Source organism: Triturus cristatus, chromosome 2_1, assembly GCF_964204655.1.
Source record: "Triturus cristatus chromosome 2_1, aTriCri1.1, whole genome shotgun sequence".
NCBI classification, from domain to species: domain Eukaryota; kingdom Metazoa; phylum Chordata; class Amphibia; order Caudata; family Salamandridae; genus Triturus; species Triturus cristatus.
In genome coordinates this window covers 1,143,298,818-1,143,322,557 of record NC_140581.1, presented here as the reverse complement: position 1 = coordinate 1,143,322,557, position 23,740 = coordinate 1,143,298,818, and the positions used below count along the sequence as shown (strand labels likewise).

At 47.0% G+C, this 23,740-nt stretch overlaps 1 protein-coding gene across 1 annotated transcript in view; it reads right to left on the bottom strand.

Moving 5' to 3' along the window:
* Nucleotides 1–23,740, bottom strand: part of HELQ (helicase, POLQ like) — a 365,741-nt gene that overhangs the window by 94,085 nt on the left and 247,916 nt on the right. Inside the window, exon 13 of the mRNA XM_085636579.1 lies at nt 9,927–10,084. Coding sequence (XP_085492705.1) covers nt 9,927–10,084 — 158 coding nt within the window. The remainder of the gene's footprint in view (nt 1–9,926; nt 10,085–23,740) is intronic.

The following is a 23,740-nucleotide window of genomic DNA, read 5'->3' as shown; positions in this document are numbered from 1 at the left end:
ATTATGCCTCTGTTTCCCCAACTGCAGTCCACAGTAATCCTTGTCCGATCTCGCCACACATGCCAGTGGTTCCATAGCTAGGGCGAACAGCAGGGGGGAGAGGACACCCTTGGCACGTACCCCTCTCCACCAGATACTGCCCAGATATCATGCATCCTGTGCGGACCCTTGCCACTGGATCAGCGTGCAACAACTGCACCCAGCACAGGAACCCTGGTCCAAGGCCCATCTTGTTCAGAACAGCGACAAGAACCCCCACTCAAGGCTATTGAAGGTCTTTTCAATGTCGATAGTAAACACTGCTCCTGCCTGATTGACCCGTGCTTCAAGCTCAAGGACCGATAGCAGGCGGCGAATATTCAAGGTTGTATTCCCGCGGGGAATAAATCCTGCCTGATCCCGATGCACCAGGAAGGTCATATGTGGTAGTAACCACATTGCCAGTATCTTACTGAGAATCTTAAAATCGAGATTCAAGATCGACAAGGGCCGATACGCTGCACACTCCTGGGGAGGCCTGTCGGGCTTCAGCAGTGGAATCACCACTGCCTCTCTAGTGGTGTCCGGCAGGTGCCCCCTCTCTCCCGCCTCTGCATACATCTCCACAAGTTTGGGGGTCAGTTCATCTATGTACGCCACATAAAATTCTTTGGGGAACCCGTCTGTGCCCGGGGTCTTCCCTCTGGCCAGCGCCTTAATGGCAACCCTCACTTTGCGTTCCGTGATCGCCGCCCCCAGCTGGTCCACATCCTCCTCCTCCAAGGTAGGCAGAGGAAGGTCCGCTAAGTAGCCCACTATTTCCCCTTCTCCCCGGGGCCCAAACTCTTGTAGAGCTGTTCATAATAGCCTCGGAACCTATCGTTGACGGCATTATGTGGATATAGGGAGTGCCCCTCAGAGTCCGCGAGCTCTATAATTGTATTACACCTGCGGTCGGGCTAGCCAGCCACGCCAGGAGTCTACCGGCCCCGTCTCGCTCCGCGTGTGTCCTGTCCATGTAGGTCTTATAATAGAAACACCTCAACCTTTTCTCCTGCACTGCCACCTCTTCCTTCTTTTCAAGCAAATCTTGGCGGAGTTCTGGGTGGTTTGGGTGGCGAAGTTCCACCTCGCACAATGCTCGGTCAGCCCGTTCTACGTCTGTCAGTAGCGTGCGCCTCACCCCAATAGAAAGTGCCATGCATCACCCCCTGATGACAGCCTTGAAGGCCTCCCATTCTGTCACCCTAGTGTCCGTGGTCTGAGCATTATCAGCAAAATATGCAACAATGTCGGCCCGGATCTCATGTAGGAACACCTGGTCTTCTAATGCCTCAGGTTTGAGGCGCCATGTGGGGATGCGCTACTGCTGAGACACCCAGTGTAATCTAGTGAGTATTGGGTTGTGGTCCGATACCGTACGAGAGGTATTCCGTCCCGTGTAACTGGGCATGTATATCCGGGGACCACAGGAAGGTGTCTATTCGGACATGTACATGGGAAAGGTGGGAGTATTCCCTGTCTAGTGGGTGAGTACATCTCCACGTGTCCACCAACCCCCAGTGAGATTGCCAGGCCCTAAATGCCCTGGTCACCCTGTGTGCTGGGGCATCCCGGAGTGGTGGGTGATATCGGTCAAGAGTCGGGTCTGCTATACAATTAAAATCTCCCCCACAATAATCGACCCTGTCAAGTACGGTGCCAGAGTCCCAGACAGGTGTTCCAGAAAGAGTCCCTGGTCGACATTCGGGCTGTAAATATTTATGAGCGCAATAACCTTCCCGTCTAGCCTCCCTGTGACCACTACATACCTCCCCTCTGGGTCTACCCTGTGACCAGTATGATGAAAGGGGACAATTGCTCTGAACCAAATGAGGACCCCTCTGGCAAACGCTGAGTACGCAGTATAGTATGCTTGCCCTTTCCATCTGCGCTGTAAGGCCACCCCCTCCCTGTACGAGTTTCCTGCAGCATTGCAATATGAATCCCTCGCTTATTCAAGTGGGAGAAACTTTTGTAGCGTTTGTGTATAGAGTGCATCCCTCGGACGTTCCAAGACAGGAAGTTATATATCGGCTGTGTCAACATCTCGGAGTAGCTTCTCTATGTCTGTCTGGCCCCCGCGCCCTGGCTTGGCGTTCAATGCAATGCAATGAAGGAAGTGACCTTTGCACTGTAACTCGTGCCCCCTTGAGCTTATAGACAGCAGTGCCCCCAACTTGAAACAACGAAACTTCCCCAACTCCCCCTCCCCAAGACAAGTGAGAACATCTTCCCCATCCAAACTGCCCTCTGGCATGGTAACAGTCAAATTCTCAACGTTCAGGTGGTGGCTAGGCAAAAGCCCGATTGGAGGGAAACCCGCTCCTCCGCCCCCCCCGGATCCCCCTATCACACAGGACATTTTTGTGTCTCCCCCTCCTGTGTCACACATTCCCCCAAACAGTCTCGAGCTATGATCCCCCCCACCCCTCAGCTGTAAAGCCCAGCGCATACTTGCGTGTCGTGGATAAGTCATATCAAGTCATTCGCTGTTCTAGGAGTCACATCTGGCAGAACCTGACTGGCATCCCCCACTGTGTTCGAGCTGGTTTCTGAATCAGAGTCCCTTTGATCCTCTCCCGAAAGAGAGGGGTTGCCCTGTGGGCTCGTGGCACTCAGGGAGGCTATTGCTGCCACTGCACTCTCCCTGTCTCGGCAGGCCTCCTCCATCGTCGGGTGACCCTTGAGTGTCCCCCCCCTTCCAAGGGACCGTGCGTGGTCTTTCTTTGGCTGCGCTACGCCTCCGATCTCGCAATCCCCGCTCCTCTATCCAATTCCACACATCCTGGGGGGTAGTATAGAATTTGGTCTCTTCTGCATGTACTATCCGTAGTCTAGCAAGGAACACCATGGAGTACGACACCCCCATTTGTCGCAGTTTCCTTTTTGCCGTGTTATCGAGGCTCGCTTGAGGTTTCGGCCCGCCGACCTCTCCCTCCACCGTCGTGACTCGGTCTACCAGTTTCCTGTGGTCTGCCCGCAGGAGGCCCAAATCTTCTCGGAGCGTGTCTATTTTGGTTTCCACAGCGGTCCATGACATTTCTATGGCCTTTAGTATATCGTGAAGTGATATGTCGTCTTGGGGGGCAGTTTCTCACTGCGAGTACAGGGGCGTGCTCGCGACTCCCTGTTATCTTCGCCCGCCGATTCCTGTTGTTCCGTTTCCCATCTCTTGTTGACTCTCCCCATACTGGGAGCAGCATGGGTGCAGGCTTGGCAGCAGGAGCACCAGCGGGTTGCAACTCCGGGTGTGCGTAGGTCTCTCCTGCAACAATGGCCCCAGAGTCCAAGTACATGCGGCGTGGATCCCAACTGAAAGGCGCAGGGTCCGCTCAGCAGCGAAGTCGCCAGCGGAGGCGACAAGGAGACAATCCACCTTGGCAGGAGTACCCGCACGTATTCACCACTCTCCTTACCAGCGGCCGTGCAACAGGTTAGTGTGGGCCGGCTTCCAGCCCTGGACTCTGCCTCTTTCAGGCTTGTGCCCCTCGTCCAGCCTGCAGCTGTGTGGGTGTGAGCTTGCCCCTCAGCGCCGCCAGATAGTCCTCCCACTCAAAGCTCGAGGCCTCTGTGTCCCGGCAGCCCTTGCCGTTCCGGTAGCACGCTGGTCCTCCCATCGCAACTTCTACTCACCGTTTCAGGAGAAGCATCCCCTCGCTCTGCCGCCGTCTGTTCGCCTGAATGATGGGGTTAGCGATCGTAGCTGTGACGGCCCAGTCCGCCACTCAGTCCCAGGTTCAGGAGGTTGCCCCCCATCCAAGCGTGGCACCGCCGGTTCCCTTCCGGGGCTCACCAAGGATACAGTCTGATCTTCTGGCCTCACTGTGCCGGCCGGGCCTGGCACTCCCCGCAGACGGGTCCCTCCGCACCAGCAGACAGTCTCGCAGTGTGCCGTCCTCTAACCCTCAACTGCTCAAGTCTCCTGCCGTCTCACCTCCTTGGTCTCTCGCCGGCCAGGGTTCTCAGCACCCGCTCTGGCCTCAGCGGGTTCCCGCTTCAGAATGGCGCCGTTGGGCCGCTCGGTGCCGGACCGCACAGTGGAGGCCCCCCCCAGGTCCTCGGCGCCAGTTTCGCCGTCCGCGTCGCCCTCTCCGTTACTGCCCGCTGTCCGGTCAATCTCATCTCCGCACGCTGGTAGCCGCGAGGTCCTGCTCCTCCAGGGCTCCGCTGATCCCGATCGCTCCCAGGGGACACCGTGTGGGAAAGACGGTCGCCAGTTGCTCCCTCAGAGTCGGAGCTCAAAATGCAGGCACCATCCTGCCCGTCTCCGCAGCGTCCCTGTATCGTCTTTTTGGAAATGAAGGCGAGCCGCTGCTCCTCTTCTACCGACTCCCGCCGGCTGCGCCAACCTTCCTCTATCCGGGGGTGAGTTGATTAGTCGAGGGGCCCCTCAGTATCGGGCAGGATGGGCTGTGATGGGGGTTCACCGGCAGAAGCTCCGGTTTAGGCTCCCTGCTCCATCGGCATCAAGCCATGCCCTCCACAGATAGAAACACTGATGGCCATGAAAATTCTATACTGTATAGGTAATACAGATGTAATGCTGTAAACATATTCCTCCATAGTGTCTGAGGTTCTCAGGGACAAATGTGAGTGAGCTTCGAATCAAGCTACAGCGTTGTATACAAATTAAATGAGGTGGTATAAAGATATTGTGCCCCATGATGATCCTCTTCAGAAAGCCACAGTGCATGCTAAATATCCAATAAAGGTAATTTAGGTGTCCAAACTCGAAGTCCTCAGGAGCCATGCTGCGAGGTTCAGGCTCTCCGATTCTGGGTGAAGCATTCTTCCCTTTTGCATTGTTAATAAGTCTGGTCTCTTTGGCAATTTGTGAATGGATCCCTGAGATATTTCCATTATCTCTGAGAACCAGGTCTGTCTTGCCCACTGTGTGGCAATGAGAATCATTTTCATGTGGCTGACCTTGCATTTGTTGATCACCTTGTGGAGTAGTGGTATCAGGGGAAAAGCATAAACAAATATCCCCGACCAGTCTATCCATGGCAAGGTTGCCTGGATGGGAAACGTAGGCATTTTGCATTGTGGGGTGTTGCGAAGAGGTCAACTTCTGGAGTTCCGCATTTGTGAAAGATCTTCTTGAGTTCTGATTGATTCAGTTCCACTCGTGGGACCAAGAAGCTTGCCTACCTAGTCTGTCCGCTTCTACATGCTCCTTTACTAGTAGGTGTTTTGCTATCATGTTTATCTCCAATGGGATTGCCCATGTCCACAGTTGCTGCGCTAGAGTTGAAAGTGCTGCTGTTTGTGTTTCCCGTTGTTTATGTAAAATCTGATGGTTGTGTTGTCTGTTTGTATCAGAATTGTCTTCCCATGGAGCTCTTTCTGAAAGGCTTTTAAGGCTACGAACACCGTTTTTAATTCCAGGATGTTAATGTGTTGTATTTCATCCTGCTCTATCCACAGTCCCCTTACTTTAAGGTTGTTCATGCGAGCTCCCCATCCCATCTGGGAGGCATCTTTCGTTATGGTCACTGTTGGAGTTAGTTGTGTAAAAGGTCTCCATTGTGAGGTTTGTCTTGTTCCACCATGTTCTCTCAACCTGTATAATTTGTGTGACAACCACTAGAACTTCACACCTTCCTGTTGCTTGTGACCATTGTGCTTGAAGCCATTTCTGGAAGTGTCTCATGTGTAGGTGAATGTTGGGGATTAAGTGAATGCATGAAGCCATCATCCTTGGCAGTTTCCCCACTGTCCTCACTGTCAGAGCGTTCCCCTTCCGGTATAGCTGTGTTTCCTTCAGTAGGGCTGTTCTTTTTTCGCTCACGAACACCTTCCCCAAGATTGCACTTATTTTCGCTCCCAAGAACAACTTTTCCTGTTCGGGCTCTGGGCAAGATTTCTCCCAGTGTATGGAGAAACCGAGCTGGACTAGTTCATCTATTACCAGGTGTATATGTTGTTTACAGACTCTGTAAGAGTTTGCCCTTACTAGCCACTGGATTCAAGCAAGCCTGGCTGAAGACGGCTGAAATGCCAGAAACCGGTCCTAGGAAGCTTGTTTCCGGTCCAGGGAAGGCATGGCTTGGCAGTTCGGGCTGGACTGTTCCCATGAGGCACAGGGTCAGACTGATTTGCATATGGCCGTGTCTGAACTGGGGTGGCAGAGTGGGCTAAAGAACGGTGATGGATCAAACCCAGATCTGTTGACTGGGTGTGAGTGTTTGATTGGTTCTGATGCTCCGTCCATCACCACCCCCTTTTGTACCGCTTTGTTTGCCATAAGTTGGCAGGGTATGCTCAGACGTGAGTCCCTTGCTCACTTTGCCACTGGATTCAAGCAAGCCTGGCTGAAGACGGCTGAAATGCCAGAAACCGGTCCTAGGAAGCTTGTTTCCAGTCCAGGGAAGGCATGGCTTGGCAGTTCGGGCTGGACTGTTCCCATGAGGCACAGGGTCAGACTGATTTGCATATGGCCATGTCTGAACTGGGGTGGCAGAGTGGGCTAAAGAACGGTGATGGATCAAACCCAGATCTGTTGACTGGGTGTGAGTGTTTGATTGGTTCTGATGCTCCGTCCATCACCACCCCCTTTTGTACCGCTTTGTTTGCCATAAGTTGGCAGGGTATGCTCAGACGTGAGTCCCTTGCTCACTTTGCCACTGGATTCAAGCAAGCCTGGCTGAAGACGGCTGAAATGCCAGAAACCGGTCCTAGGAAGCTTGTTTCCGGTCCAGGGAAGGCATGGCTTGGCAGTTCGGGCTGGACTGTTCCCATGAGGCACAGGGTCAGACTGATTTGCATATGGTCATTTCTGAACTGGGGTGGCAGAGTGGGCTAAAGAACGGTGATGGATCAAACCCAGATCTGTTGACTGGGTGTGAGTGTTTGATTGGTTCTGATGCTCCGTCCATCACCACCCCCTTTTGTACCGCTTTGTTCGCCATAAGTTGGCAGGGTATGCTCAGACGTGAGTTCCTTGCTCACTTGGCCACTGGATTCAAGCAAGCCTGGCTGAAGACGGCTGAAATGCCAGAAACCGGTCCTAGGAAGCTTGTTTCCGGTCCAGGGAAGGCATGGCTTGGCAGTTCGGGCTGGACTGTTCCCATGAGGCACAGGGTCAGACTGATTTGTATATGGCCATGTCTGAACTGGGGTGGCAGAGTGGGCTAAAGAACGGTGATGGATCAAACCCAGATCTGTTGACTGGGTGTGAGTGTGTGATTGGTTCTGATGCTCCGTCCATCACCACCCCCTTTTGTACCGCAAATATCCAATAAAGCCATAAGAGAAACGCGAAATAAAAATGATTCCGACACAACAGCAGTATCAGGGAGTGATGGTATGTTAGAACTCCTCTCTTTCTGGAGGATAACCTCATAATACCTATTGTTTCAAACTGGGTAATAGAAATTTGAATTCACAGACCTGTACATACGCAGTGCAAAACATTCACAGTAATGGACTGATGACAAATCCAGTACGAAAAACTGTAAGACGACTTATGACGTTGCAAACTGTCTTTGGTCTGAACATAACCTCTAAATCATAGTACTTTACAGTGTTCACGTTTGGTGGTACCTAGTATGCATACTAGATTACCACAGGTTATAAAAAACAGTCCAGGTTTACTGGCAGTGACGAAGGTGGAACTTCTACAGAACGTACCTGACTGGTTATCACATGTTGATAACATTTTTTTGACAGTGAATTAGGTGACAATTTAGAAATGTTGGACAGAATACGGACTATTTAAGCCCAACATGGATATACAATAAAATTCCATAGATCAAAGATTGTATTTCTTAGTGCAATCTTCGTAAAATATAAATTATACAGTTGAAGGCAAAGGATTAGGGCCAGATTTCTCTGAGAAATATGCTACTTTGCAACCTCAGAATACATTGAGAAAATGACAAGCCACAACGGTGTTCTTACATGTTTGCAAGTCTTATATTGCATACTACATGAATAGGTAAAACCTTTATACAATTTAATGTCACCCACCTTTTGAGAAAAGAATTGGACTAATGCTCAAGTGGATATCTTATATGGCTTTCAGACAGATATGCTGGAAACGATATACGCTAACATGTGACAATAAGAAAAACGTAGTTATCAGGGTAATCACAAGCACATAAGGCTACACATAGGTTTTATTTTGTGAGGGACAGATGGCATGCATAGCTTACAAATCATTTTTATTTTCACATGACTTGTGCAGACGAGGTAGGCACTAAATAAAATTGCTCTGCAGCTTCTGCTTAAGTGCAGGGAATTTTCTAAGAAGGCGACTTCAAATCATTATAAACTCCTACTAAAACAGCAAGTGGCGGTATTGTGCAGATCCCTACCCTCCTTTACGGAAAGATCCATTAGTTCCAAAAATGACCCTATCGGACTGTGTTTTCGGTGTATTGTATAGGTTTGTAATGCTGACCTCACTCACGGGTGCCTAAACAGAATCAGAGTTTCAAAATGTAAACTGATAAAGGCTAGGTTAAGCTTAGGTGAAATGAGGCTGTCCTGCAGAATGGATTCCTTTGGTCCATGTATATTGGATCATAAAAGTGAAGGGATTCACAATACAATTAACTTGGCAGCTGATCCAGCTGCAAAGACAGCTCTGCAATCCTGGAGGCTGCTGCTGTAACACGATCTCCAACTAACTTCAATGCAGAAACCATGGTAGAGATACAGGCAACATTAAAAGCTGCCAATTCCCCTGCATGAATCCCTGTTAAACATTCCTGCCGATTGACTCGATAATGGTTTTATGGTATGTATAACAGGAATAGGAGATAGAGACCTCTCCAAAGAAGCAGTTAGGCTGGACCTCATAAAAGCAGCACACAAGAAATTAACATCTTCTTGTAAAGACATAAATGCTACAGTAACTCTGCTAAAGCAACAATATTAATGGGAGTATATGTCCAAAGGAACAAAGAAATATGTACAGCAACATACTATTTGACAAAGTAACTCTCTACCGCTGTGAGGCCAACTCCTACTCGTATGACAATATCGAAAAGACCTATAGGGAAACAGTGAATAAAACACTGCCTTTCAAGGCAATATTCTATAGCTTGGCACCTGCATCATATTAGTAATGTTTAGAGTAGCTGGTGATGTGCAAAAATAAGTTTAAAGGTTCAATTAACTATTTCAAGAATCACAGGCCAATTTTATGTTTAAATGGGACAGTTTGAAAGAACATATATGGGTGAATATATGGCTGACAGAAACAATTTGAATGCAAGAGGTAATTCTGGGGCTCAGATTAATTGTTCAAAGTTGTAATACCGCAAAGCCTTACTGGAGGCCCAATTGCTTGAAAAGACTTGAACTAAACTGCAGTGCCACAGGGCATTACTAACTGTTCCTCTCAAGTCAGATACAACAGCTTGAAAGGTCTATTGCAAAGCTGCAGTACCACAAGGAACTACCTAATATTCCTCGAGTCAAAAACAAGTGCAGTAATAAGACTTGAAAAAGCTGTAGCACCGCAAGCTTTTACTTGATGCACCTTGAGTCAAAGCTTAAAGGCGAACTCCATGAAAGTCACATTTCAAAGGCTTGGAGGCAAATGCAAGGATCAGATGGATAGGCAATTAAATTGTTGACATTGTTTAAGTCTGTGATTATTTCATAACTTGTTCAAGTTTAAGTACCTTCATACAATTGCAATTTAAAACAAATTGTAGAGCTTGTTTTTTTTGTCCAACTATACTTTAAGACCCATTATAGAGAGAACTATTAGAATTCTGGTGTCCACTGTTCACCAATATGGCCCATTGCACACATGATAAGACCATGCATCACAGTATTGTGTGGAACTGAAAGCAAATTGTTTTAAAGGCAGAATGTATTTTCCACATTAAGGTAATCGACAAAAAAATATCATATAAGAAATGCCGCTTTGACCACAAGTCTTGCCATACCTGCCCAAAATAGATCATCCAGTTGGGAGTACACTGAGAGATCATGTCATACGGAGTCACTAGATAGATCAGATGAAGGAAGCTCTCCAGCACCAGTCCTTCCAACCCTTGCTTCAAGTCTCTGTATAAAATGTCACAATGTGACAAATCCACACCCCCTAGAATCAAAGACAAAATGTATTTTGAAGTTTTGAGGAGACATAAAGAACATAATGCATTAAAAAACAGTAGTAGTGAGATGAACAGGTACCTATTAAGGTAAGCGCGTATGAAAAATAGCAAATACACTTTCAACAAACAGTAAAAAATATGAAACTTGGATTTTAGACGTTTGTATATAATCCTAGTACATTTTCAGTTAAGCTAAAATGAAACGCTGTACATGCCATGGTCTATATACCAAAACTTTAAATCATAGATTGACTTGTTTGTGTTAATTAAAGGATAAACCACCCGTTACTTAAACAACCCTTTCCAAACGCATTACAACTTTAGAATTACTAACATAGTAACTTGAAACTAGTCAGTCAATTATCTTTATTCGATTATTGAAAATCATAAAAGAACGAGCAAGAAAATACATAACAACATTTCATCAGATCATTAAATTTGCATACAATTATCTGAAAAAAGAAACAATTAAATTTGTACATTTAAAACATGCATAAATATTTTAAAAAGAATAAAAAGAAGGGTATATTATAAAAGAGAGGAAGTTCATTTTTCACAGATAAAGTGCCTGTGCCTTAATTTGGACTTATTCAAACGTGCTCCTGCCACTAGAAAACTGGCGACAGCGAAGGCTACTTTTATATTAGGAAGAAGTTGCAAGAAAAGCAGAGCTGGTTTTACCTGAATAAAGCCCTGAGAACGTAAAATAGGGAGCAAGTACCTTTTTCTAATCTCAATGTAATGGCCGCAGAACATAATAAAATGCATCGTATCCTGGACCGAAAAACAATCGCAATCACAGGGTTCAGCGTCATCAGGTCTGGCCCAAGTTCCAAAGTTACCCAAGATAAAGTGGATTAAATCGAAACGAAATCTCGTTAAGAGAAAACGATGGTAAGGGTTTGTTACCCACACAAGGTATGGTTCCATTCCAGGAACAGAGGTGAGCAAAAAGTGTTTCCTTACCGTGGGTTTTTTTAACTCTTGTGCTTCCCTTTCCAGAGCGTATAGATTTAACAGGGTAATTTTACCTGATTTTAAGTCTTCGGGAGTTATTTCATCCGGAGATGAAAAGAGCTCCGGTCGGCCTGCTAAGGACAGCTGAGTTCTCACATATCCTACCCATGGGATTTTAAGTGCTCTGTCCAGGGCTAAACAATCTTTTAAAATGATGTGATTTAATGTAAGCTCCTGGTTAAGCCAGATTTTTAACCAGCCAATCACTGGTGCTAATTTCAAGGTATCAGCTATATAGCCCAATCCTGCCTCTGTGTGTAATGCAAATATCGGGGTTGATTGTGGAACAGAAAGAAGAGATCTTAAGAATTTATTTTCTACATTCTGTATTTTAATGGGGTTAGTATATCCCCAAATAATGGAGCCATACTGGGCGACTGACATGCATTTTGCTTTATAAACTTTAATTATGCTTTCCATAGGACGGGCGCCCAGTTTTTTGGCAAAACCCAGCAGCCCTGCGGTTGCTCTAGCGACAGCATTACTTTTAACCAGAAGCTGAGGGCCCCAGGAGCCCTTTTCATCAAAAGTCACACCTAAATATGGGAAAGAAGGAACTCTCTTTACCTCCTTCCCTGTGCAGTAAAATGTTAGCATCTTTTTTTTCTGGCTGCGTGTCCAGAGATCATTACATGTGATTTATCTGTATTAATTTTCATGTCCAAAGATGCCATAAAAGCTCCAAAGGATAAAAGGAGTTTATTCAATGCAACTCCAGAACGTGCAAGAAGAACAGCGTCATCCGCGTACAGGAGGACAGGTATCTTTGTCTCCCCTGCTCGCGGAATATCACTGTGTGATGTTTGCATTACTGTCTCAAGGTCATTGATGTATAGAGTAAATAATAGGGGGGCGAGTATACACCCTTGTCTAACCCCCCTCTCAGACTTAAAGAGACAGGTGCATCTTCCTTCCCTAGTGACTCTAACAGAAGTCATAAGATCCTTATGTAGCTCAGCTAAGTAATCAACTAAGGGTGGGTCAAGGCCCATGGCCAACAGGATCCCCCACAGCCTCGACCTGTTAACTAGGTCAAAAGCTGAGGAGAGGTCCATAAAGGCCATGTACAGTGAACCACCCCTAGCGACCACATATTTGTTTATAATAAGCTCTAGGTTTAGGCATTGATCTAAAGTTCCTCTTTTGGCTCTAAAGCCATATTGTGCATTAGATAAAATACCCTTGCTATCTAAAATCGTGGACAATCTGCCTAACAGGACTCTCCCCAAGATTTTGACACTTGAATCAATAAGAGAGATGGGCCTGTAACAGGCCGGATCTGTCCTCTGGCCCTTTTTGAAGATTGGCACAATGGTCGAGGTTGCCCAACTGGAGGGGAAAATAAAGTCCCTAGTGGCGTTAAAAATGTTAGTTAAGATTTTTGAGCTAAATTGAGGGGCGGTCTTAAAGAAGTCTGCAGGGACCCCATCTGGCCCCGGTGCCTTTTTACAAAGTGTATCTTTTAGTGCAAGTATCACCTCTTCCTGGGTGAAAGGAGGAATTTGAGTGAGTGATTTTAGTGCTGTTGTTTCGCAATCTGTTGTGGTGTGAGTTTGACTATAAATGTTACTAAAGTGTGACACCCATTGTTCGTCTGGGATAATACAGTCAGCTCTTTGATTATCTAAACCCACAAAATATGGATGGTTTATGACTGCCCAGAATTTCGCACTATCTTTCTGTGTCTCGGGCAGTAACAAATCATTCCAAGCCTCGTTTTTAATCTCAGATTTCCTCTTCCTAATAGCAAGATTGTATTGTTTCCTCAATGAAGCTATCAGTACTCTATTTCTAGGTTTACACTTTAGAGCTTTAAGAAGGGCTGAATGGGCCCTAGAACAGTTTGAGTCAAACCATCTAGGGCCAATTGGTTTGTTTGATTTTGCCTTTATGGTCAGATCTAAATTAACTTGATGACATATAGCACCAAAGGCATCAACCACTTTGGCACTCGGGTTTTCGTTATCAAGACAAATGGCAATTTCATCAGCAACTTTGGCCAATGTCTCCTGTAAAAAAGATGTTGAGATAACTTGGTCCCATTTTAACCTACGATTTTGATCTTTAAGCTCAAGACCTGGTGCACACAATGTGTCAATCTTCCTGTTTTCCAGGGCTCCAAATGCTAAAACCTCTAAAATCACAGGATTGTGATCACTAAAAACAGAAGTTTCTACCGTATAAATGAATATTTTAGGTAGAATACTTAAAGAAACAAAAATATAATCTATAATTGTACCAGAATCATGACCCACATATGTTGGTAGCCTCAAATCGTTTGAGCAGGAACAAGATTCGTAAAGGTTGAGGGTAGCCAAAAATGATTCCAAGATCTCTCCGCATGGAGTGTGTTCAAAATGCGGAGATGAAGGATGAAAAGGAAGTATCTCAGTTTCCCTCTGACAACCTGCCAAACAGGGATGGATATTAAAATCTCCCATAAGGATTACCTCAGGTTCACAACAGCTATTCTCAATATGAGTAGATAAGAGATCCTGTAAGGCTAACAAATGCTCGTTAGGAAATTGACTGGTCGAGGAATTATAAAAATTTACGAATAAAATAGGGTTACAGTTTGATAAGGTCAATTCAACCATTAAGCAGTTTTTGGATTTAGACTGGATATATCTGGGTTTACCTTTAACGTCAAGAGAAATATACACAACTAGCCCACCCCTAGCTCTTCCTGCTTTACTAGGGACTGCAGGCACTGAGAAATGAGAGTAGCCATCTAGGGGCAAACACTCTGACGTGTCCCAAGTTTCCTGGAAGGCGAGAATGTCATAACTCCTGATTTTGTCCAGCCACATTTTGTCTTTAAATTTGGTTCTAAGTCCAGCAATGTTCCAGCTCAAAATTCTACAGGCTCTATTGCCTGCAGAGAACTGGAGAGGTAAAACAAGAGCCGGCTGTGGTTCCTCAACATCATTAATTTGACTTGGCAAAAGTCAATCATTTTGATCCATAAAAGAAAGTGGCGCAAAACGGTTAAACAGTTCCAAAGGTTGTGTAACAGGGTTAAATTCAAAGGGTTGTTGTCGGTAGGCTGGTGCGTTATTCCTTATATCTTGACCCCATCTAGAGTGAAAATCCCAATTTGTATTCCATCCTAAAACAGGAGTCTTTGGGATTGATACATTCTGCTGTTCCCCATAAAAGAATTTCAGAGTAAGGGGAACCACAGTGCCTTGTCTTCGTTGGGGGGGAAGGATATTTGCAAGAATATTAGGAAGAACATTTTGGTTTGAAAAGCTCACGGCCACACAATCACCTTTGAATTTTTTTGGGCGATTTCCCAGCCAAGGAACCCTAGATGCTGTTTTGATTACACTTGCGAGATGTTGCTGTCCTCCTGGAGCTAGCCGCACATTACTGGTTAACCAGTGTAAAGCTTTGCTACACAGTGAGTTAGAACTTTCCACCGAGCCTCTTTCTAATGGAGGAACATTTGCAAGAACTAACACCACGGGTGTGGCTTCAACAATAAATTGCAGGGAATCCGTCGTAGAAGTATGGGGTTGTAATGTTTGTATGTGGGTAACATTGGCCGCAGGAATTGGATTTGCTGGGGGACACTGGGACGTAGAAGACCCAACAACAGCGTTGGGAATCAGTGACGATGGATTCTCCCCAGAGGGCTCTGTTCCCTTTCCAGCACCCAGAATAGTTCCATCAGCGGCTTCCCCATGTTTATTGTTCAGAAGAGTAACTATCGTGGTTAAATTTTCAATACCACTTGCAACTGTATTTTGATAACCACCCAGCTTCTTGACCTCTGCTTGTAATTTGTCTATCTTAGAAATGAGGGGTTTGATAATAAAATTGATTTTAGTCTCAATAAAGTCCGCAATTTTGTCTAAGAGGGCTTCTTCAATAGAACAAATAGAGGGATCCTCAACATGATTCATTTGTGTAGATTTTGAGGTATTAACCCTCTTCCATTTAGCCCCAGAGCGTAGACCACCCCGCTTAAGAGGGATCTTGGTGCATTGACGTTTGGGTCTAACTTCATGAACTGTAGGAGTTAAGTCAAGAATAGGCACCTGGGATGTCTGAGACTGTGTGTCTTGGTCAGAATTAATATCAATCGAAATATTTATATCACCCTCAATAAACGAATCTTCAGAGGCTGGAATTACATTGTCCGGAATATCAGGTGTGACTTGTGCAACAGTGTCAGCTGACATGGTGGCGCTAAAAACATCTTGAGTGTTAATTTCATCAGACGAAGTAATAGCAGAAGTGGGTGGGGACAAACAAAGTAAGTCCGGTGATTGGCTCAGCCCCAATGACTCCCTCCTTTGCGTATTGATCTTCTGTACAGTCTGAACCAAATAATTGTTCATCTTGTTATTTTGAACTGTGACTGCTTTTTTAGGCATGACTTATACTGTAACTGCAGAACGTGCGAAGTAATGATTTTGGGGAAATCTGTGTGCTCTACTTACTTGCGCAAAGGTGTCCGATGTGACTCCTGCAGCGTGTGTGGCCCTGCCCCTGCCTCTTCCTGCCGATGAGGGCCGTAGAGGGCCCGCCCTTTGCCCGGGCTTCGCTCCGGGCGTCCCGCTCGCGTCCCGCGAAGCGGGCCTGACGCTGATTTTATGCGCCTCCTGGCGCCGTTGATGCGTGCGTGCTGTGCGCCGCCGCAAGTGCTGCCGGGATTCGTAGTCCCGTGCGGCGGCGCGGGATCTGGCTGGCGATGACTCCTGGCGGTGGCGGCACAAGCGCGTGATCTGTATGGACTCTTGGCGGTGGCGGCGTTCAGGTGAGTACGGTTCCCCCCTTGAAACTATTGCTCTATAGACTTTTCCCCATTATCGCTTTGGTGAAAACAATCAATGATTTGGCAGAAATCCTGGCAAATCACTGGAGAGCAGAAGAGAGGGAGCCTGAGCAATTGCATTCTTCCTGCAAGACTTAACTCGGCCACCCCCCGACCCTCGTAAACAACAAACAAGACTTTCTGTTCAATTTACAGTTTGTGGACATCTCGATTAAAAAACACGCATTGGAAATACAATAGGTCTCGCCTTTGTTAACGTTAAAGCAATTTTATTGGGAATGGTATTGTTTTTTGTTTTGTATTTATAGTGTATGTTTTGTATCGGTTCAACAGTCACTATTTTCACTTCTGCTCGTATTACTTTTTTCAATTCGAAGGCAATGTATGGATGTGATAACATTCGTTAGTTTCTCCATCCATCCCCGTGTGACACCCGATGAGCTCTTCGTAAACTGCTGTAAACAAAACAAGCATTTACAATGCAATGGTCTCGGCATTGGTAAAGTTAGAGCTATTGGCATTGCTCATGACATTTTTTTTGTTTATGTTTTTGTTTTTAAAACATTTAAAGAAACGGTATTGTTATTTACAATGTCAATAGCTTAATCACTCTCAAATGCGAGACCTATTGCATTTGCACCCACACACAGGACCACCTACACACACACTGATTAAGCTATTGACATTGTAAATAACAATGCCGTTTCTTTACATGTTTTAAAAACAAAAACAAACAAAAATGTCATGAGCAATGCCAATAGCTCTAACTTTAACAATGCCGAGACCATTGCATTGTAAATGCTTGTTCAGATAACCCCTCGATTTACTTAGCTGACTGTGTTTATACCCCTTCACTTCTGAAAGCTCTCAGTTGTCCCCTTTTTCACCCGCCAGCTGCTATGCTATCCTCTCCGTCTTTTCCGCACAGAAGAAAGGGAAAGCCAGAGCAAATTGGGATTTTTAAATCGCTTCCCTTTCTTCCCGCGGCATAGCTTCCTGGCGGGGGAGGTCACACCTGAGGCACAACTAGAGTCAAATTTCGTGTGGGGTGGGGGGTCTGATTCTTCAAGCAAAAGGTGCAGGGGCTCTAAGGAGTGAGAAACATCAAAGCCTCGTTAACGAGCAAAAGGTCTTTTAAAGACCTGTGAAGTACTCGGGTGCCGCTGTGTTTGTACCCAGGAAACTGTCTCATCCCGGGCTGCGACACACGAGTGGGGGTGGAGGTGGCGAAGGCCTTTGAGTCCAATGGGCGTTGCGCGCCTGGGTCACACGTTGCTCTGCTTTGGCGCCATGGAGTCACTGCTCTCCTTGTGAAATCACCAATATGTGAGCATGCGCCGTAGTGTAGAAATGCGATGCAGGCTCACATGACTTTGTGTGACAGTGAGTACCGGTACTCTATTTAATAACGGAGAAGTGCCGGTACTCTTGGAGGGGGAAAAAATAAGTGCCGGTACTCAGTACCGGTGAGTACCGCCCCATTTAAAGCACTGCGGATAGGCACCGCCGCAAGTCTGCTCCAATGCGCACACAGTGTCTCTCAATGCTCAGCAGGCAGCTTTGAAGATGAAATGATCCGCTCCGTACATAGGACGGACAATGGCTCCCCACTAAACACGCCGCCTCCCGAAATCAGAATTAAGCACGCCTCCTAGCATGCGAAGGTCGACTATGTACCCAGAGGCCCCTCCTACTGAGGCCTTCTGGGAAATGTAGTATTCGTTGTGGTTTTGTACCCGGAAACAGTACAAATTAGCTGGGTCAGATCCTGACAGTCCTTTTTCGTCTCTTACATATGTTATAGTAGGGTCCCTGGTTATTCATATATACAGACTAATTGCTTAAACCTTAAGAAAGTGAATTGGTGCTCCCGGTGAAGAGTTAAGCGAGGTGATGCCTCTTGATTAGACATGACATGAATTGTCTATCAATCCTATTTAAAACCGGAGAATCATTATTTCACTTCAAATGGAATTGAGTGCAAGGTATAAAACATCATAGCAGCTGATGTTCCATGAGTCGGATGTAAGGAGACATCCATGTGAAAACAGTTGTGTAAACAGTTGTGCGCGCGAGTAATTAATGACAGAAGGCATAGTTGATATGATGTAAAAGGAGTAATAGACGTGAGTAAAATGAGCGCACGAAAAAAATCAGCAGACAGGGGCGCACCAGAAAGTTAAGTTTAAGAGGAAAAAGGTACAGAACTTACTTAGATCCGGATAAAGCCTTGAAAAGTCACAAGAGTGAAACAAATCTGCCGCAGAATTGAAAGTGAGCGCGGAGATCTAGGGGCTTTGTCCAATTTAGTCCTCCGCCTTGATAGAAACCATCTAGGAAGGAGCAATAATGTTATATCGCCGCACAAAGGGGGAGCAAAATTGCAAGTACGTTACAAAATAGTAAGCAGCGGAGCTGCAGATGATGGATGTATTTTAACTTGAAGATGGCCAAACAAAGTATCAATAAGTTTCACGTCCCTTCGAGAGTCTGGCTTGAAATATCCGCGACTTTTCACAAACTCTGATGTCCTCCCCCGCTTTATAGACATGTTTTTAGAGCAAAACTCTGCTGGAGTTAACTCTCCTTGTTTCAGAACTGCTTTGGCTGTTTTAAGTACAGCCACAGCACACAACCCGAATAACATGCATCTGCAACGTGCTGTCCTGCCTGTTGTCAGGACAAACTGCTCCTGGTACGTCATTTCGTTGCCTTTCTTAGGAGTCTTCCTCCGGGGCACATTTTTGGGCAGTGACGTTTCACGGAGAGGAGGGGGCAGAGCGTTCCGGGTTCGTGATAAGCGGGCACACCCAAAAAAATGCAAACAAGTCCATTCACGCAACAAACAGGCAACGCAGAGGTTTCATCCAAATTTAACAAAACAATGAAGCAGATCAGACTTCCTGTGGGGACAAAGTGTGTCAGTAAAGCCGTGAGTTTCCTGAACTTTTTGCAGACAGGACCCGTTCAGCGCCCAGACATAAACACAGGGACTGTGGGCGCTTTATCTCTCCCGCTCAGTACAGTGAGCTGCACCAATTAAAGCGAACCGGAACGGCTTACCTTCCTTGGCTTTTTTCCTTCTTGCCAAAGTTCCTCAGAGTTTCCCCAGGAATGAGTCATCTTTCTTTCTTGATGGAGGTGATTTAGGAGTCGGGGACTTGGGCGTGGAGGGGGATTTTTGCGGGGACGTTGCCATGCCGCGGCGGTAGTAGTTCTGGGGGTTGACGAGTGCAGTGGGACCTCCCGCCCGGTGGGATGATCGCAGAGTCACATTTGTAAGCCCTGCTCCGTTAAAAGGGCTGTTACCTTTCCAGCGGAAGCGGAATCATTTCAGGCATTCCAGGCAGCTCCCCCTCCCTCCGCCCATCCCGCGAGGCTCCAGTCCAGGGAAGCGGCTCTGCAGACGGTGCACTGCAGCAGCAACCTGGAAGCAGAATCCGTTCTGACGCTGGCCAGGCCTCCTCGGCGGCCTGGCCTCGCTGACACGCTGGCTGCCCAGGGACTGGTGGTTCGACCACTCAAACCAGGTGGGAGAGGAGAGTTCCGCAGTTCTGCCAAATGTACTTCAGTTTTCATGTCCTCTCTCGGGAAAGAATGCCGTTCCTCAAACTCCAGATTTACAAATGTCTCTCCTACACACCGAGTCTCTCTATTTTCAATTGTAGCTTACAGTCTGTATGAAAATATGAATCCTCTGGGTCCACGCCGGGGTTAAGAAGCGCCATATAAGTTATACATGCAGAGTAGGTGCTTTTTCAAGCATTGAAGCCCTCTTCGGGGCTCGCAAGAGTAAAGGAAACCCGTCATATAAATACGGATACAATCAGTGTTTTGAAGATTTAAAAGGGCAGTACTCTCCGGCACTGAGCACCTGCACGTCTTCAAGGTGAAAGGGAGGGTACCTGCACTGCTCAGTGCCGCAGGAGGAATCGGAAACGCGCCAAAGCCATTTTATCTAAGGGTCGAAGGCTCAAGGGAGGCCCTGCGGGCACATGCTACACAGAGTAGCAAGCAAGCAATCAATAATAAATCTTGGGTTTTGCAAGCGCTTAACACCAGGGAGGGCAACTGCAGGCTGTAAACCCTGAAAGTGCGACGCGAGCAGAAGGTCCTCGTAGTAGGTACAGATCGGAATCCTAATTGAGCACGATCACGTTCAGGCAGGAATCGCCCTGGACACCACTGCCTTTCTCCGAGGCAAAGCAGAAATGCCTCGGAGAAAGGCAGCGGCGTTTCTGGATTCGGGGGCGTGTTTTTCTGTTCTCTCCTCTTGCCATTGGCTGGAGGAGATAACTGGAAAAGTTGCAAAAAACACGCCCCGAATCCGAAAAGGGCGGGGCCTGTTCGGAGTGACGGACCTCTTGTGGCTGGCCAGCATTCAAGAGGCCAGCCAATGGAGAAGAGGGGAGAAGAGGGGCGGGTTCAAGCCCCTCTTCTCCAAGTCATTATATCTCGCGAGCGAGACTGCGCAAGCGCAGCCTTCGCTAGCCGAGACCTAAAAAGGGCGGCGCGTGCACACAAAATATTATTACAAGCAATGAAAGTAGCTGTGAATAGGGCTCGGCTTGCCCATATCAAAGCAGAAAAGCCATCCTCTGCCAGACAGTGCGGGGTTTGAGAGAGAGAGAGAGAAGCACACGTCTGGAAGAAAACACGAGAAGTCTGGGCAGGGAGGGAACTGGGGAGCACAGTTCATGGCCCTGGCTGCGTCTCTGGATGACGGCAGCCTCGCTTGGTGACCGAAAGAGAGGGTACTTCCGAGGGTGATGCTGTTTTTGCCAACAGTGGCTCTGCAGGTCTGGGGGCACCATGTGACGGTTGTTTATGAGTCTGGAGCGCGGTCACGTGGCACTGCGTGAGCCCGCCCTCTGCCTCCGTCCTGCATCCCAAACCTCCCCACCCTCCCCTCCCACCAAAAGGACTGCGACCTCAGACAAAACGAGAAAGCACTAGAAAAAAACAAAACATACGTGCGTCGAAATACAAACAAATAAATGTAAAGGAAAGAAGCCCAACGTGCCTCAAGCCTACATATGCAATTTTTCCCAAAAACAAATCGCCACATGCCCCACGTACCTCGAGGCTAGTGAACCCCCAGGCCTGTAATGTTGGCTGTTGCGGTGGAAGAGATTATCTTCAGCTTCATACGGGCCTGCTATTAAAAATAAGTGCCTATAAACCACATACATAGTCAAATATTGATAAAAACAAAGATTCCACCAAGTGTATACAGTTAATACAATTATCACCCATGTCTTCAAATATGAATCTCTAGATGTGTATAATGTGCCATTCATAGCCATCACTTCATGCGTGGCATAGCGTAGCTCAGTATAAGGACGCACGGTTGTTAGACTAGATCCCCAGTGCAGTGGAAGACATGGCGCTTTGAGCCCCCATTTAGTGAGCTATAGATCTCTATATATTCTTAAGTTCAAGTCATCGCTTTTCTTAATCAATAAACGATGCAGAGCCGATCCTTCTTTAAAGTCTAAATTCAAAAATGATATATGAAAACATAAAAAGTTAATCTCACTGCAAGAATTAAATATTGCGCTTCCGCGCCAATAGTTTATGAGGTTAGAGTAATTCTAGAAACCAGGAAAAAGCATCCCCCTCCCTCCCGCGACCCATCTGCTAGGTCGGCACACGAATATGCATTTGCAGCGGGATTGTGCGGTGGCCCCCAAGCGGACCCAGGTCAGGGGTTGCACGTTCAGACAGTCCTGGGTTTTTAGCCACTGCCCTTGCATTCTGGGACATGTAGTTCCACGTTTAAGAATGAATATGCTACTTACCAGTATGCATCTGTTCTTGGCATGTAGGGCTGCTGACATTCATATCTGTGCATAGATCGCCGCCTAGTGTTGGGTCCGGATGTTTGCACGTTGTTGTCCTGGAAGAGTCTTCGAAGTATCCTTGGATAGGTGACTCCTCCCCTGGACTACAGTGCGCATGGGCATCCTCTCCATCCTCAGATTGTTTTTCGCCATTGTGGCAGTGATGGAGTAGATACAGAAAGTGATGACCATGCTTACAGTAATTCTGAGAGCTGCAGCTGCTACAGGCGCCGGGGAGGAGGGAGGGCGATATGAATGTCAGCAGCCCTACATGCCAAGAACAGATGCATACTGGTAAGTAGCATATTCAGTTCGAGGCATGTGGGCTGCTGAATTCATATCTGTGCATAGAATATACAGCAGTGCCCTCTTATTAGCGGCGGCTACCAGTGCCAGCAGCAGCGGTCTGAAAAAGAGTTTTGAGAACAGCCTGTCCTACAGCTGCCTGCTGTTTTGATTGCACATCTACACAATAGTGTTTGGTAAATGTATGTGTAGTGGACCAGGTGGCTGCTCTACATATGTCATGCAAAGGAATGTTTCCTAGGAAAGCCATGGAGGCCCCTAACTTACGTGTTGAGTGGGCTCGTGGGGGAATCGTTAAAGTGCGTTTAGCCTTTTGATAGCAAATTTGAATACATTTAACGATCCATCTGGCTATACCTGCTTTGGAGATAGCGTTACCTTTGTGGTGTGGGGCAAAGGCAACGAAAAGTTGATTTGTTTTCCTAAAGGGTTTGGTCCTGTCGATATAATACATGAGGGCCCTTTTCACATCTAGTGTATGGAGTGCCCTTTCTGCGACAGTTTGTGGGTTTGGAAAGAAAACAGGCAGTTCAATAGTTTGATTCATGTGGAACTGCGATATCACCTTGGGCATGAATTTGGGGTTGGTACGTAGTACGACCCTGTTGGCGTGAACCTGTATAAATGGCTCTTGAACAGTTAGTGCCTGGAGTTCACTAACTCTTCGTAAAGAAGTTATCGCTACTAGGAAAGCTACTTTCCAGGTAAGGAATTGAATCTCGCATGAGTGTAGAGGTTCAAAGGGTGGACCCATCAGGCGTGTGAGGACCAAGTTGAGGTTCCACATCGGAGCCGGTGGGTGGCTTGGTGGAATGACTCGTTTGAGTCCTTCCAAGAATGCTTTGATGGCAGGCACTCTGAATAGAGAGAGGTGCTGCCTGGTCTGTAGATAGGCTGATATTGTGTTTAAATGGACACGTATAGAGGTGTACGCCAGATTGCATCGGTATAGGTGTAATAGGTAACAAATAATGTTTTGGATGGATGCGTCTAGCGGGTTAATGTCATTATTATTGCAATAAATGACGAACCTCTTCCATTTGGCTGCATAGCAAGCTCTGGTAGTGGGTCTCCTGGCCTCCTTAATGATGTCCATACAGTCCGGTGGCAGGTTTAGGTAGCCAAACTCTAGGACTTCAGGAGCCAGATTGCCAGGTTCAGCTGTTGCGGATCTGGGTGCTGAATCTCTCCATGGTTCTGCGTCAAATGCTCGGGTTTGACCCGCAGCCTTTGATGCGGCACCACGGAAAGTTCGAGAAAGGTGGTGTACCACGGCTGGCGTGCCCACGTTGGAGCAACCAGGACGAGTGTCAGTGAGTGTTGTCTGAGTTTGCGTGCCACTAGCGGTATCAGTGAGGCTGGGGGAAAAGCGTACGCAAATCTGCCGGACCAGTTCATCCTTATCGCATTGCCCTGCGACTGCGGATGTGGGAACCTGGCGGCAAAGCTTTGGCATTTTGCGTTTTCGCTTGTCGCGAATAGGTCTATCTCTGGATGACCCCACTGCTGGAAGTACGGTTGGAGTACTGATGGGTGTAACTCCCACTCGTGCATCTGGTGGCTGTGTCTGCTGAGCAGATCCGCCATCTGGTTGTCCTTGCCGGGGAGGTGTTCTGCCATGAGGAACATGTTCCTCTGAATGGCCCACTTCCACATGCTCTGAACCAGATGAGACAACTGTGGAGAGTGTGTTC